The following is a 16105-nucleotide window of genomic DNA, read 5'->3' as shown; positions in this document are numbered from 1 at the left end:
CTCTGGTTTTCAAGCTTAATGCTTCATGATTTTCTGCAGCACAATGTAGTGTGACCCATCAACCCATCATAATTGATGTGTCAGCTTGGAAACCATCATGACTTGATGTTTCAACCAAGGGAAGAAGAACATTTTATTCTTAAGGAGAAAATCCTTATATTTCCAAGGATATAGAATTTTTTGAAATAGCATTTTTCTTTTTCAGATAGGAGCCGCTTTGAAATACCACTATTTAGGGGTGGCGGGGGCGAGGAAGGAATTAATTTTACATTGGAAGGAGTGGGGGGATGCCATTTCTTATCAACACAGATTTCTGGCCAGGGAAATAGTAATCCACTTAGAAGCACTGGTTAGCTCTCATGCATTGTTACGTAGAGCATAAGGCAATTTCGACTACATTGTTAACATATTTTTCAAAATGTGGTAACATCACTCTTTCCTATTATGCTGTATTTATTATCATTCTTTACTCCTAGATTCAGACTGGCTTTTGTGTGAATATGTTATGAGTGATGGAGGTCTGCAGTTATTTTTCTCCCTGCAGTTTGCATTGTCCAATAGATTTTTTGGGGGAACAATTTTGTCACTCCCCTCAACCTTCACAATTCAAGAGCTAATATTTATTAGTTAGTAATAACCAGATAATTGGAAAAATTCACATTTTTCTTACTGGATAGGATTAGAATTACACAAGACGTCATATAGGAAGCAAGCTATGGGGAAAAATGACTTAACTAATGGGATAACATTTTGTGTATTTTGCTCTGGAGGATGAGACTCCTACTCCTTTGTTAGCTATCAAATTGGAAACGGCTGTGAGCTGGTGTGTAGGGAGTGGTGTGATGTTCCAGTTAGCCGTAGAGTGCCTGTATTACACGTCAGAAGTAGCATCGTTTTCAAACCAACCAGTAATTCATTCTGACCATTTATTTGAAAGTCTGCAGTCAGTTTAAAGGTTTACAAAAACTGTGTTTATAGTGTGATGCATTGTAGGATATTAGAAGTAGAGGCAAAAATAGTCTTGTGGATAAAGCACACGATTTGAAGGCTTTGGGCAAGGTGCACTAGCTGCCAATGCCTCAGTTCTCGTGTATCTAAAAGTAAATAAGTAGTGCCTCATCCTAGAGATTTTGTGATATTTGAAGGAGTTTGGGGATCTCAGTATAGAAAATAGTATAGGAAATGCAAACACTTCATGTTTGTAACAAAGATTTGTTAGTGTACCATGATCATTAGCTGAAGGTACTGTTTTTCTCTTTGTTCCGAAGTCTTTCAGTCATCTCTTATAATGAATTATGCTTTTGGTTACATAATAATGTTTTCTTCACATCCCTGTGCTGTTAATTTAGCAAAAGCTGGACTTTTGAATAATAACTGTCACGTATGACTCAAAAATTATAGATCATTTTGTTCCTTAATTTCTATTACAGTTCAGAATATGTCAGATATTTTGCTGGTATTTTAGTTTCTGAAAACGTTAGAAGTCAAAGCTCAAAACTTTCTCTAATGCCTACTATACAATTACTAAAGCATAAGAGCTCTGAAATTCCACTGTCGTTGAATATATCCTTTGAATTTGGGAAATGCACATGGAGAAATTAGGTTCTTTTGATTAAAATGTCAAAACATATTAAAGTATATTTTAACTAATGAAATAGTCTGTTCACACTTTACCTCAAGTTGAGCTCAGGAACGGCACTTGAATATTTCATGGGATCAGATTAGCTAGATGATTTTTCAAATGCTGTGGCTTTCTGGAGGCATTTTGAGCCATAGAAAGTTCTGTGAGTACAATAAACAAACTCAGAAAAAACAGGACACTGACAAAAAGGGAGAAGAAAACAAATTATGAGAATGACACGCGGATCCTCCAAAACTAGCTTTGTGCAAATGCACCTGGAGAAAAGTAGCACCCAGAAGATAGATGGAAAAAATCATCATTTAGGAGATGAAAGTAATAAACACCCTTGGTCAAATGTGATCACTGAAGAGTACTTTTCACTCTCTTGAGAAATATAAACACTTATTGCAGTTTTCTGGTCAACTTTGAAAAGGAGTGGATACATTCTGGTCAATAAATATATATTCTGTTTTGAACTTCTTCAGTTTAGGATTGGTTTCCATGATGGCAGGCAAGTAGTTGCCATTTTCACATCCACCTTCATCTACATTTGATAATGGGGGGGAAAAATGTTGCACTTACCCTTTGTTATTTGTAGTTTGATAGCAGCTGGAGATGTTCACAAAGCGAAAGCACTATATAAAAAGAAAATCTTAATAGAAAATCAATAGGAAGCGCAGCTGACATAAATAGACTTAGGGAGCACCGTAGTTTTCTTTTGAAGGCTCGTTTGAGGTCATTGCCCATGTCATTTGAGGCAGTTTGGCTACAACCAGGACTCTGCTGATGTTTAGCTAGGATGTTTAGCCAGCCTAGACCCAGCCAGATATTACTGAGATTTAACAGTGGTAAACCAGGAAAAGCCACCAGAAAAATGTCAGTTGCTAAGGCTTTGGTACAATAAAGTTTTTTGTGTTCCTCGGTGACGTTAATTAGGCTCCATCAGGCACATAAATCTAGAGACAGACAATAGGCTTTAAGCTTGGTTCCGCTGAATACAAGGGAAGATGGGCAGTGTGTTTTGGAAGAAAGAACCGGTATTGTACACAGTAAGTTTTTTGCTGGGTTGATTGTCCAGTGTGAGCAAAGTGTGGTTTTTGTTAGGGTTTATATTTGAGATCCTGGAGTTCTGGAGAAATTGAAGTTTCGGTGTTTGGGGAGGACTTGTGCTGCAGGCTGAAGAACAGTGTCTGCAATTTTTCGATAGTAAAGCTAAGAGGATTGGGTTTATCGTTTCAGGAGCTCAGTAAACATGCAACCTCTTAAACGGAGTGGAGGATAAACCTATTGATTTTATGTGATGCAAATGCCTAGAGTTCTAATTGAGAATTGAAAGTATCTAAAAAAATATGTGAATGTAAGAAAGAAACTAAATAAACAAGTTAGTAAATATTCAGTTCCTCCTCCCAGATGGGGACATTGCAGTGAAAACTGATACTGTTGGCTTATAGTTTTCGGTTCCCTTTTAGCCGTTATAATTCCCTCTGTGTGTGCTTTAGTAATGATCTGTGTCAGGATTTGTTTATTTTGGATCACTGTGTCTCTGCATTTCATTTGTATCTGGCTGTTTTCTTTCTTTACTTAAACTTGAGCTTGATTTGGCTTTGTACTATTTGCTGACTAGGGAGGGAGGGAGAGCATTATTTAAACTTCAAGTAACAAAAGATGAAAGATAGTGCTGATTCTTTGAGCCTCAAAGCCTTTCTAAAAAGTTACTGGAGTGTTTTTCGTAGCTAGCACTTCACTGTTGTGACATACAAAGTCGAACATAAGAAAACTGCCAAAAGATTTTAAAGAATCCATTAATACATGTAGTCAGGAGGCTTCCGTTTAGAAAAGCTACATTATTCAGAGTGAAAAACTAATTAATTAGAACACCCCTAGGAAACTGAATCTGCTTACATATATTAGTGAAAAAGTTAATTAATCACTGCAGAATGAGATCTGCATCAAGATATATGTATAAGTACTAGAAAATGGTTCCCTGGGCCACAGTGTGGATTTTTTTACCTTTCCTTTTTAAAGAATATTTCCGTGACAGTATTTTAGTGTTCACATCTCATTATTTCTGTTACACTTTATAGTACAACTTCCATCTTTGTATGTAGCCAGCAAAAAAAAAACAAAAAAAAAAAACACCAAAAAACAAAAAACAGAAAGGTAGTGCTAATGAAAAAGGCATGCAGATAAACTGTTACACATGTTGACTGCTTATTGCACAGGTTTCTTGGTCATTCAAATTGATCCTTTTCTAGAGGAGCAAAGGGGGAGGGGCAGGAGATCCCAAGGACCTTTTTCTTACCTACTCCCCAAATTCCTATGTATGTTTTAAAAGCCATTCCATCAACAACAAAGCAACAGTGATTTTAAAATTGCTCCAAGCTAGTGTTACTGCCAGCCATAAAAGCCACCAGCTGATTTTAATTAGATTTTACCTTTCCTCTTTTCTTTGCAATGGAATACCCATACATTGAGTGTATTGCTTCATAGTTGGTCGGGACAGTTAATCATTTCATTTTACAAAAGGCATAATATGCAAGAAAGCACTGATTGATATCATGAAGCTAAATAAGAATATTTAAGACCATTTTTATTAATGGTTTGCAACATTAAATTCACTATGACAAGATTACAGCCTTTTATAAAGGAGAGTTAAGCTTTTTTGTGCTGATGTTGAACTGAATAGAGAGAATTTAATGTCAATCAGCAGGGGTCTACCTTCTTTGAAGTCACATTAAGACTCAAGTCAATGGAGAGTCTCATTGCCTTGGATTGTATTCAGATCTGGCATGTAGTGCATATCGACATACTGTGTAACCCTCTTTAGGAGAAATGTGCATTTATATCACACAACAGATTAAACAGTTTAACTGAGTCCTCTGATGATTATTCCAGACTGTCATAGAAATCAGTGGGAAAATTGGAATCTGCTTGGTCTTGTGATTGAAAAAGGTGATTTTCTATTGACAGAAAATATCTGTGTTTGACATTTCAGTCTTGTGCTCTGAAAGATTAGAGGGACTTTTATAATTATAATGCCTATCTGACTAATTTTCTGGAAATCTTATTCATTACAACGTGCTCTTTTGACACAGTTACAGCTACCACAAATGGTGATGCTTAACAAGAAAGATTTGCTCAGCCTGTCTCAACTGACTTAGTTTTCATATTAAATAGAAACCAGTCTATCTTGTCATTGGTAGCTAATGCAAAAGGCATAGATTACAGCCTGTGACCTCTTTTCTGCTTTTTGATGTAGAAAAAAGGTATGAAATGTGCATTAGACTTTTTTTCTTGGTTTTAAGCTCAGTTTCAAGTTCAGATCTCCTCTGCCTTGTGTTTTTTCTAAGAAGATCCCTGGGAACTGACAGAATTGTGACACCAGAAGCAACAACAGCGAAACCTAATCGCTTGACAGCAAAGGCAGCTCAAATAAATTCAGCCTTGGAATTTTTTTAAATACTTATTTACTAAAACATTCAACACAAGTACTAGAGAGGAAGGTTTAAGAACCTGCTCTTTGCATTGAGCTTGGACAGATCCCATGACACATGTCAGGACCCTGAATAAGTCGTAAGCAAAAGTACACTAGCATGCTTGACATTCTTGATCCTATTACAAGTCAGAATAAGCATTCCCTTAATATTTTTATACCACTTTATTACATGAGAAACATGGAAAGTAGTTCTCAGATTGCATTTCTGCATGGGAGAGCAGAGGAGAAAGCTTTATATGGTGGGGAAAGAGCTAGCAGTGGGTTAGCTGGAATTAAAGTTCACCCAGTGGAGCAGTGTGATGCTTTTTTCTATGTCATCACTCAGGCTCTATAGCACAGGAGTTTGCTGTGATTAGTGCTCTATCCTAAATTATTAAATGTGCAGATATGTTTTTACAGACCAAGGTTATGTTAAATGCTGGGCACAGGAGACTGGGTAGCTGGCTTTACTGGTTTTGGCTGGAGTAGAATTTATTTTCTTCGTAGCAACTGGTATGGTGCTGTGTTTTGGTTTTGTGACCAAAATAGTGTTGGTACCACAGGGATGTTTTAGCTTTTACTGAGCAATGTTTACACAGAGTCAAGGCAAGTGACCTGGGGGTGCACTAGATGTTGGGAGGGGACACAGCTGAGGCAGCTGACCTCAGCTGACATAAGGGATGTCCCATACTGTGTGACATCATGCTCAGCAATATAAGCTGGAGGAAGAAGGAGGAAGGGGGGATGTTCAGAGTGATGACATTTGTCTTCCCAAGTAACTGTTACAGGTGATGGAGCCCTGCTTTCCTCAAAATGGCTGAACACCTGCCATGAATTCCTTGCTTATGGATGCAGGTTTTTCTTTACCCGTTAAACTGACCTTATCTCAACCCACAAGTTTCTGCACATTTACACTCCCAATTCTCTCCTCCTTCCCGCTGCAATAGGAATGAGCGAGCAGCTGGGTGGGGCTTAGCTGCCTACCAGGGTTAAGCCACAACATTGGTTTAAAAGATTTTACTGTCTGGTCTGACAGGGGATTGAGATCTGACTCAGAGAAAGGTGATTGAAGGTGATTTGTTCATGGAGCGGGCAGAGGACTGCACCATTTCAGGTGGCAGAGTAAATAAAAGCTAGAAACATTAACGACAACTGTGCCCAACTTGATTATTGTACCCTTCTCTGTGCGACATGTCCTTCCTTCCTTCCTGAGGGTGACGTGGACCAAAACTTTCCCTCTTCCAACCTGCTTTTGTCACCAGGCAATTTAATGATGTGGAAATGCAACATTGCCAGGTTCAATGTCTGTTACGGCACGATAAAAAGCTGTTCTGCCTCGTCTCTTGCACTCCTTCCACCAGCTTTCACTCTTGGATACATTTGATCTAATTGTACTGCTTATCTTCCAACTGCTCCTCAAATGACCTCTTGTTAGGACTATTTAATACTAATGTGTCTTCCTGTGCCATGTAAACTTTTTTTTAAAACTAGAATTTTAATGAGCAGAAGAACAGCGCAGCTGTATGATACAGCTTTCATTAGAGGATTCCTTAATAGAACCAACTTCCAGTCCTTGATTGCATAATCAACAGCTAATGAAATTGTCTTGGTAACAAGAGCTACGGTGTATTACATCCTCTCTCGAGACTAAGTGGAAAGACAATTGTACCAGCCTGAGAGGACTATTGATTGTTCACAGTTTGAATTTGATTGCCCTTACGGGGAGCTAAACAAGAGATCATCTTCAGCTCTGCTAAATAGATTTTGTTTCCACCAAAAGTTATTGGTTCACTCTCACATAAGGCGTTCGGGGGGCAATAAATGCGGGGAGCATAATCTCATTACAGATTTCCTGAATCTGCAAGTTTGAAAGCACCGATCACTGTAGAACAAATGACAGGTGGGAGCTCTGAAGGGACACCTCAGCCCATTTCATGTTACTTGTCTTGTTGCAGGAGGGAATCCCAAAGGGAAGTTCGCTCTGGGACTGGTTCAGAATGAGTGGAAAGTTTACGTTAAAAGGCCTCTCGATCGGGAAGAACAAGATGTTTATTATCTGAACATCACTGCCACAGATGGCCTCTTCGTAACCCAAGCTGCTGTGGAAGTGACTGTCACTGACGTTAATGACAATAATCCCGTTTGTGAACAGGTGAGTTAGCAGCATCCACAATAATTGACTGTTGTGTTGAGAGCGATGGTTTCCCTCTGGGTGTCCCTGCTGTTTACAGCTATTCACAGGCGATGTGCATCCTTAAGGCGTTAGGTGAAGAATCTGGAGTGATCTGGGAGAGAAGCAGGATAAAGCAGTCCTGTGAAGCTGTGATAGTTTGATGTGTGGGGGGGTGTTCTGGTGGCAGGGGAGGGGATTTGCTCCCTGTGCCACCAGATCTGAGTCCCATCCCCCCCCCGGGGGAGGTTGAGCCAAGGCGGCGCCTCTGCGAATTGCCCTATTTAAGTTGAGACAAAGGGGCGGGAAAGGGCTTTTTGCTCAGGAGCGAGGAGAGAGCAGGAGGGCACTGCCCTCGCTCCCGGCTCCCGGCCGAGCGGCCGCTCGGGCCCGGGGCCGGCGCCATGTGCTCAAGATGGCGCCGGGAAAGCCGCATGGGGGACTCGGTAAGCGCCCCGCTCCCGGGGTGCCCGCCGGGCCGAGCTCCCCCAGAGAGGATTAATATCTAAGAGAAGACAACCACAACGACCGGGTCAGCAAAGATGGAGCAGGAGGAGGTGTACTGGAGCTGAGGCTTCCCTTGCAATCGGTGTGAGATGGCAGGCGGCCCCCCTGCAGCCAGGGTGTACTCGGCGGAGCAGCGGCCCACTCGTGGCCTGTGGAGAAACCCACGTCGGGAAGGAGATGCCTGAGCCCAGGAGAGGTCGTGGAGCAGGGGATGCGCGACCAGGTACTGTTGATAATGGGGCATGGAATGCACGACGAGGTCGTGGAGGCATCTGGAGACCGTGGGACGACCCACGCCGACGCGAGTGGCAGCAGCTCCCTAAGAGGCCGAGACTGGTAAAGCCCGAACTGGTGCGATCCATGGGGAGGATTGCAATCCTGCGGGCAGGACTTACTTTGGAAAAGTTTGGGGACTTTTTCTTTGTGAGTAGGGGATCCACCGAAGCAAGGGAAAAATGGTGTAAAGACTCCTCCTCCTTTAAGAAAGAGGCGGCAGTGAACAACATGGATGAACTGACCTGTACTCCCCCATTCCCTGTCTCCCTGCGCCGCTGGGGGGAAGACAGAGCCAGGAACGAAAGGAAAATAGGGGGTGGGGAGGTGTTGTTTTAAGATCGGGCCTTGTTTTCTCTTTCTCCTCTCAAGTAACCGGTTTCGTTCCCTTTTGTCTTTTGTTTAGTAACTGTTAATAAATTGTTTTGTTTTATTAAGAAAGCCTGAGTCATGTTTTGCCCGAGACCATGTTTGGTGGGTGCTCCCTTTTTCGGTTCTTGTCTCGACCCTCAGTCCAAAAACCACGACAATTTTGGCGCCCAACGTGGGGCTGAGGAATTCGAGATAGGAATAGTGATTGGGAGAGGTAACGGGCAAAACATGGACTCCAGAGTGGTGAAAACAGAGGGACCTTGGGAAACTTTGATTGTTGTGTTTGGTGAAGGGACTAGGGGTGGATTGTTTGTGAAATGTGTGTTCTTGTTCAATGTTTTAAGTGAAGTTGTGCCTAAATAGGGAATTCGCAGAGGCGAGGGGTGGAATGTGATAGTTTGATGTGTGGGGGGGTGTTCTGGTGGCAGGGGAGGGGATTTGCTCCCTGTGCCACCAGATCTGAGTCCCATCCCCCCCCCGGGGGAGGTTGAGCCAAGGCGGCGCCTCTGCGAATTGCCCTATTTAAGTTGAGACAAAGGGGCGGGAAAGGGCTTTTTGCTCAGGAGCGAGGAGAGAGCAGGAGGGCGCTGCCCTCGCTCCCGGCTCCCGGCCGAGCGGCCGCTCGGGCCCGGGGCCGGCGCCATGTGCTCAAGATGGCGCCGGGAAAGCCGCATGGGGGACTCGGTAAGCGCCCCGCTCCCGGGGTGCCCGCCGGGCCGAGCTCCCCCAGAGAGGATTAATATCTAAGAGAAGACAACCACAACGACCGGGTCAGCAAAGATGGAGCAGGAGGAGGTGTACTGGAGCTGAGGCTTCCCTTGCAATCGGTGTGAGATGGCAGGCGGCCCCCCTGCAGCCAGGGTGTACTCGGCGGAGCAGCGGCCCACTCGTGGCCTGTGGAGAAACCCACGTCGGGAAGGAGATGCCTGAGCCCAGGAGAGGTCGTGGAGCAGGGGATGCGCGACCAGGTACTGTTGATAATGGGGCATGGAATGCACGACGAGGTCGTGGAGGCATCTGGAGACCGTGGGACGACCCACGCCGACGCGAGTGGCAGCAGCTCCCTAAGAGGCCGAGACTGGTAAAGCCCGAACTGGTGCGATCCATGGGGAGGATTGCAATCCTGCGGGCAGGACTTACTTTGGAAAAGTTTGGGGACTTTTTCTTTGTGAGTAGGGGATCCACCGAAGCAAGGGAAAAATGGTGTAAAGACTCCTCCTCCTTTAAGAAAGAGGCGGCAGTGAACAACATGGATGAACTGACCTGTACTCCCCCATTCCCTGTCTCCCTGCGCCGCTGGGGGGAAGACAGAGCCAGGAACGAAAGGAAAATAGGGGGTGGGGAGGTGTTGTTTTAAGATCGGGCCTTGTTTTCTCTTTCTCCTCTCAAGTAACCGGTTTCGTTCCCTTTTGTCTTTTGTTTAGTAACTGTTAATAAATTGTTTTGTTTTATTAAGAAAGCCTGAGTCATGTTTTGCCCGAGACCATGTTTGGTGGGTGCTCCCTTTTTCGGTTCTTGTCTCGACCCTCAGTCCAAAAACCACGACAGAAGCCAAGACTGAAGGGTAGTGGTCTAGTAAAGCTAGTAAAGGACTCTTATCCCCAGTGGCCTTAGTTTGCTTCAGGAAAAATGAAGCGTTGTGAGGTGGCACTAGGCAGCCACTCCTACCATGCCGAAAAAATGTGCTTTCCATTCACAGCCAATGTGGAAATGTTTTCAATCTAGTTTAACTCCAGCCTTCCTGAACCTGGCAGATGCCAGAGACCCAGTGGAAAAGGCAGAAGAATGTAGCTTGCTCTCGTGTTGTCGGGCATGCATGCAGTGTAGCCTGATCACAGTTTTCACAGTGCTGACTCTTATTCTGTGGAAAGGCAACATGGGGACTGATATTACTGCAATAGAAAGGTCTATGTGAAAGAGGACATGATGAAACCCAGAATTCCTCAATGGTACTGCTCACAGAATCTTATATATATATATGTATGTATGTATGTGTATGTATAAACTCATATAATTCCCATCATTACATTATCACTGGTGGACCACTGTCATTGCAAGCACCACTCTGGGGAATCACAGTCTGTATCTCCATCAAACACTGCTGGATGATGCGATAAAAATAGTTGTAATCGTTAGCACACTCATCAAAGTCTTCATTTCATGGGTGTTGATGAAACAAACAGAAGATAGAAAATGAGACCAGACCTAACAGCTAAGATGAACCCTATTAAGAGTCATAATTTGGCGTTGTTTTCGTGACACCTCAAAGCTTAAGAAGTGATTGGAATTTCTAGGAATGTGTTAACTTAAAGGGAAATTGTTTCCTATATAGGCAGTCGCACTGCAGCGAGTTTAAATAAAAAGTTGTGTGAAAACTATAAAATACTGCTGCAGCATAGTTTACATTTCTGTTTTTGTCTCTAGGTTGCATACACAGCACTGTTTCCCGAAGACATTCCATCAAACAAAGTGATTCTTAAAATCAGTGCTAAAGATGCCGACATTGGGTCCAATGGTGAAATTCGCTATTCTCTCTATGGTGCTGGGAACAATAAATTTTTCTTAGATCCAGAAAATGGTAAGGTGACAACTGAATGTTTCTGAATAGCCATCTTAATCCCTCGACATTAGTGGGTGCTAGTTTCATTAACTAGATTAGTTTACACTTGGCTATAAGGCAGTTATTCAAGTTATGGTGGGTGTGGATGACCACTTCTGAAGTGGTGGTGGTAGGAGAGAGGAAGAGGGACGTCTTAGTTGGTGATGTTGAACTTTATAATCAGAACAGCGGATACCGACCCTTTTGTTTTCCTGTGAGAATTCAAGTTAGGTCAGAGATGTATCATAGAATCATAGAATCACAGAATAGTTTGGGTTGGAAGAGATCTTTGAAGATCATCTAGTCCAATGTCCCTGCAGTGAGCAGGGACATCTTCAACTAGATCAGGTTGCTCAGAGTCCCATCCAGCCTGACCTTGAATGTTTCCAGGGATGAGGCATCTACTGCCTCTATGGGAAACCTGTTCTAGTGTTTCACCACTCCCATTGTAAAAAAATTTCTTCCTTATATCTAGCCTAAATCTACTCTCTTTTAATTTAAAACCATTACCCCTTGTCCTATTGCAACTGACTCTTCTAAAAAGTTTGTGCTCATCTTTCCTACAAGCCCCCTTTAAGTACTGAAAAGCCACAATAAGGTGTCCCTGAAGCCTTCTCTTCTGTGGACTGAATGACCCCAACCGTCTCAGCCCTTCTTAATAGGAGAGGCGTTCCATCCCTGTGATCATTTTTGTGGCCCTCTTTTGGACCAGCTCCAACAGGTCCGTGTCTTTCCTGTGCTGAGGACTCCAGAACTAGATGCAGTACTCCAGGTGGGGTCTCACGAGAGCAGAGTAGGGAAGGAGAATCTCTTTCCTTAAGCTACTGGCCACGCTTTTTTATTGCAGCTCAGGATAGGGTTTGCTTTCTGGGCTGCGAGCACACATTGTCGACTCATGTCCAGCTTTTCATCCACCAGTCCTCAGCAGTGGCTGCTCTCAATCCCTTCATCCTCCAGCCTGTGTTGATACCAGGAGTTGCCCCAACACAGGTGCAGGACCTTGCACTTGGCCTTGTTGAACCTCATGAGGTTCACACAGGCCCACTTCTCAATCTTGTCCAAGTCCTTCTGGATGGCATCCCGTTCCTCATGCATGTCAACTGCACTGCTCAGCTTGGTGTCATCTGCAAAAGTACTGAGGATGCACTTGATCTCACTATGTTATTGTAAACAGTACTAGTCCCGGATATTAAACAGTACTGGTACGGACCCCTGAGAGATGCCACTTGTCACCCTTCTCAATCTGAACATTGAACCATTGACCACCTTCTTCACCTTGGATGCAACCATCCAACCAATTCCTCATCCACCGAACAGTCCACCCATCAAATCCAAATCTCTCCCATTTAGAGAGAAGGTTGTTGTGGGACACTGTGTCAAAGACCTTACAGAAATCCGGATAGATGACATCTGTAGCTCTTCCCTTGTCTGCTGATGTAGTCTCTCCATCATGGAAGGCCACTAGGTTGTTCAGGCAAGACTTGCCCTTGGTGAAACCATGCTGGCTGTCTCAAATCACCTCCCTGTCCTCCATGTGCCTATCCTGGAGTCTTTTTCATACAGAACAGGGGAAGATGCCAACATGATCCTCCTTCATCTTTGGACTTCACTTCTTCCACCCTGTTATATATATACTGATATTTAGACCCTGTGAAAAAGACTTTCCTTTTATACACAGATTTTGAGGGAGAAAGGATGTCAGTAATGAATATGTAGGCACAGTGGAATGCTACAAGTCTTGTACATTTGGCAGTTGGTCTGGAAAAAGATACTGATCTCTGCTAAGATTTTATGATTATTATGAAGTAAAGCTAAAGAAAATCATTTTCCCTTGAATTAAAAATCCCACTTCTATGTTATTCCTAGGAATTTGGTTTCCTTAATGATAGACTAAGTCTTTCCCTGTGCAATGCCTCCTCTGCCTGACTAGCAGGAGGCAGCGCCTGCTATTGCTGTAGTATTGATGGAAGAGGAGGTGTTTGGAGATGTATGCAGTGGGTGAAAGGGGAAGTATTACCCTCTTCAAGAACAAATTTTCGGTTTAACTGCAAATTACACCCTTTACAAAATTAACCCAAAACTTATCTTCTGACTAGTAGTGGCAGTTTGCTAATGTGGCAATGTTTGGCGGTTGTTTATCTGTGCAGTTGAAAATGGATCATGAGTAAAGTTCTCACAGTCTGAACAAGCTGAATTTTTGTTGCTGTTAATGTTTATCGTGATGCTCGTCTCTGTATGAGAATCAGAAGTTTGTTTCAAACTAGATGCCAGAGGTATCTTCAGGAATTCAGAGCTGGCTAGAGATTGCTTTGTGGTGAGAAGAGAGGGAGATGTTGATGTTATTTTTGAATGATAGCATTAGAAAACTTTAGAGTTCATTATGGATACTGTCATCAGATTCAGTACGTGTTTTGTGTCTAGAAATCTATAAATCTTGAGAGTAACAGAACGACAGACTTAGAAAAACACAGTGGTGTTCACATGGGTGAAGTTGTGGGCTGTTGAAGGCCATTATGAGTAGCTTGTCCTCCCTGCAGTCATATTGGCAGCTCACTTTTTTGGGTAAAGAGGAGTGAAAAGTGATAAGGCTGTGAGTTTTTAATCCATTCATCAGAATAAGCAAGGCTGATTATTTTTTCTCTTTCCTATTCCTGTGAAATACATGGTTTTGAGATACTCACACTATCTAGAATTAGTGATGTTGCTACTCTGGTAATGATAGCTGCCCCTTTTCATCAATTTTAGGTGAGCTGAAATCCTTGGCCCCTCTCGACCGAGAGAAAATCCCTGCGTACAACTTGGTTGCCCGAGCTACAGATGGTGGTGGCAGGTTTTGCCAGTCAGAAGTCCATCTTATTTTAGAAGATGTTAATGATAATCCACCGGTGTTTTCATCTGATCACTACACTGCGTGCGTCTATGAGAATACAGCCACTAAAGCTTTGTTAACAAGAGTCCAAGCCACTGATCCTGACGTCGGTAAGTGGGTAATGCTGCAAACAATAATTAATGTTCAGGAAAACTCTGTGTGTTGGTGGAATTGCAATACAGATTAGTTTTTCTACTGCTGCCTTTCCTCATGCTTTCCTCCTTTTGCTTCTGTGTTGTTACTTTTCTCTCTTCTGTTTCTTTACGTCGAAATGCTCGTGGCTGAGCTTGCCATAATGGTGCTACACACAGAAAAGCATTGCATGTGTCTAGAGGTAAATGATAGTTTTGGGGGTAAATTTCAACTTTCTTCCTGTCACGGTCTCACCTCTTTTCTTGAGCCATGATATTGAATACCCATGCCTCTGTTTATGCAAATGATATAGTTACGTGCCATAGGGACCTATACCTGATTAATCACAGCTTTTCTAGAGTTTTATACTGCTATAAATCCCATTTGTTCCAGTTGGTTACCTTAGCATAAAACTATTGTTGTACACTGTGAATGTACATTATAAATGTTCTGGGTATTTAACGGTGCATTCTTTTAAAGTGTAATAGTTCATTATATGAGGACCTTAACCTTGAAATCTGGGACCAATTATAAATGTTTAAAGAGACTTTTTTGCATGACACAGTGGTAAAATCTGCCAAATATCAGATATTTTTGTTAGCTCGTTCACTTCAGTTGGAATAAATAAATCCTATAGTTTATTTTTTCTTCCTCTGGTTTTGGAAATGTTTTGTAAAAACTGTGACCTGAGTAGCTCCACATAAAATGCAGACCTTTCATTGAATGAAAAAATATTTAACGTTAAAATTCTTTTTTTTTGAAGTACAGTGCGTGTTGGAAGTCTCAGTTGTTACTAAGACTGATTATGTAAATATACAGGAGTCAGTAAAGGAGCAGCAAGCATTCATTAATGTATCTGTGAAGAACTGCATTATATGCCTTGGTAGAAAAATCACAATTAAAATCATTATACTGTCCTGCAGTGAAAACCCAATTACTGGTAGTGAACGACAGAACAGTCTGAAGACCCAGAGTTGTTGTTTACCACATTGTCTTAATTACTATTTTTCTCGTAGGTGAGGTGACATTCAAGGAGAGAGGGGAGATAGAAAGAATTAGAACAAAAAGTTGTCAATAAAAGTTCTTGCTAGCACCATAATAAGATGGTGAGCAACAAAAAAAATAAACAGCAAAAACACAACAAAAATGAGCTAATTGCTACATCTTCCTTCTGAAACTGGATAAGTTAAAGGGAGGGATGCATGTGATGAATGAGAAGATGCCATGTATTTCCTTAATGATTAGACCTGAAAATCAAACAAGACATCGTATCATATGAAAGTGACTCTGGTCTCTAAAATTGGATTTTACATTAATTACTGTTCTATTAGTCATTGCTAAAATCACAGATTCTTTATTGCTGCATAATGAATGAGTTCAGGTAATGTAATGTTCCCATCACTGAGAAAAAAAAGTGTTATTTATGTTCCTGATGTATGATACTCCTGTAAGGTTTAGTGGAGCATTATCCTGAAAACATCAGTGGAGCCAGTAATCATTATACAAATCAATTTTTAACATTCAGGAAACATCTTCATAGAATCATAGAATCCTAGAATCGTCTGGTTGGAAGAGACCTTCAAGACCATCGAGTCCAACCATTCGCCCTGCACTGTCAGGGTCTCTAAACCATATTGCTCAACACCAAATCCACACGGTTTTTAAACACCTCCAGGGATGGGGACTCCACCACCTCCCTGGGCAGCCTGTTCCAATACTTCACAACCCTCTCTGTAAAGAAATTTTTCCTGATATCTAACCTAAATTTCCCCTGGCGCAACTTGAGGCCATTCCCTCTTGTCCTGTCATTCATAACATGGGAGAAGAGACCGATCTTATGATCAGTCTTAGGATTTGCCTGTTCTTTTGCTTTGGGCTTTGAAGAGCCATGTACTGTAAGGATAGGAGTATAAGTATAGAAGTCATTGGGAAAAAACTTGAGAGAAGTCAGTTTGTGTTCTGCAATTAAACACAAGTTAACATAAAACTGAAAATATTGTGGTCAGATGCTGTTGGATAATTAAGACAATTTCCAGGTAATGGGAAAATAGTGTTACATCTGCCTTGTGCCTTTGTTATCTCTTGAA

General features: G+C 42.2%; 1 protein-coding gene across 2 annotated transcripts in view; it reads left to right on the top strand.

The window, feature by feature from the left end:
* The window catches only part of FAT3 (FAT atypical cadherin 3), a 335564-nt gene that overhangs the window by 256253 nt on the left and 63206 nt on the right, over positions 1-16105 (top strand). For both annotated transcript variants that reach the window (XM_086614215.1, XM_086614212.1), the window contains exons 10-12: positions 7052-7248; positions 10843-10996; positions 13763-13996. In XM_086614215.1, the coding sequence (XP_086470341.1) occupies positions 7052-7248; positions 10843-10996; positions 13763-13996 (585 nt within the window). The remainder of the gene's footprint in view (positions 1-7051; positions 7249-10842; positions 10997-13762; positions 13997-16105) is intronic.

The sequence above is a fragment of the Tauraco erythrolophus genome, chromosome 1 (genome assembly GCF_009769465.1).
Source record: "Tauraco erythrolophus isolate bTauEry1 chromosome 1, bTauEry1.pri, whole genome shotgun sequence".
Lineage (NCBI taxonomy): Eukaryota > Metazoa > Chordata > Aves > Musophagiformes > Musophagidae > Tauraco > Tauraco erythrolophus.
Note: the sequence above shows the minus strand (reverse complement) of the source record. Positions and strands in the feature narration are given on the sequence as shown.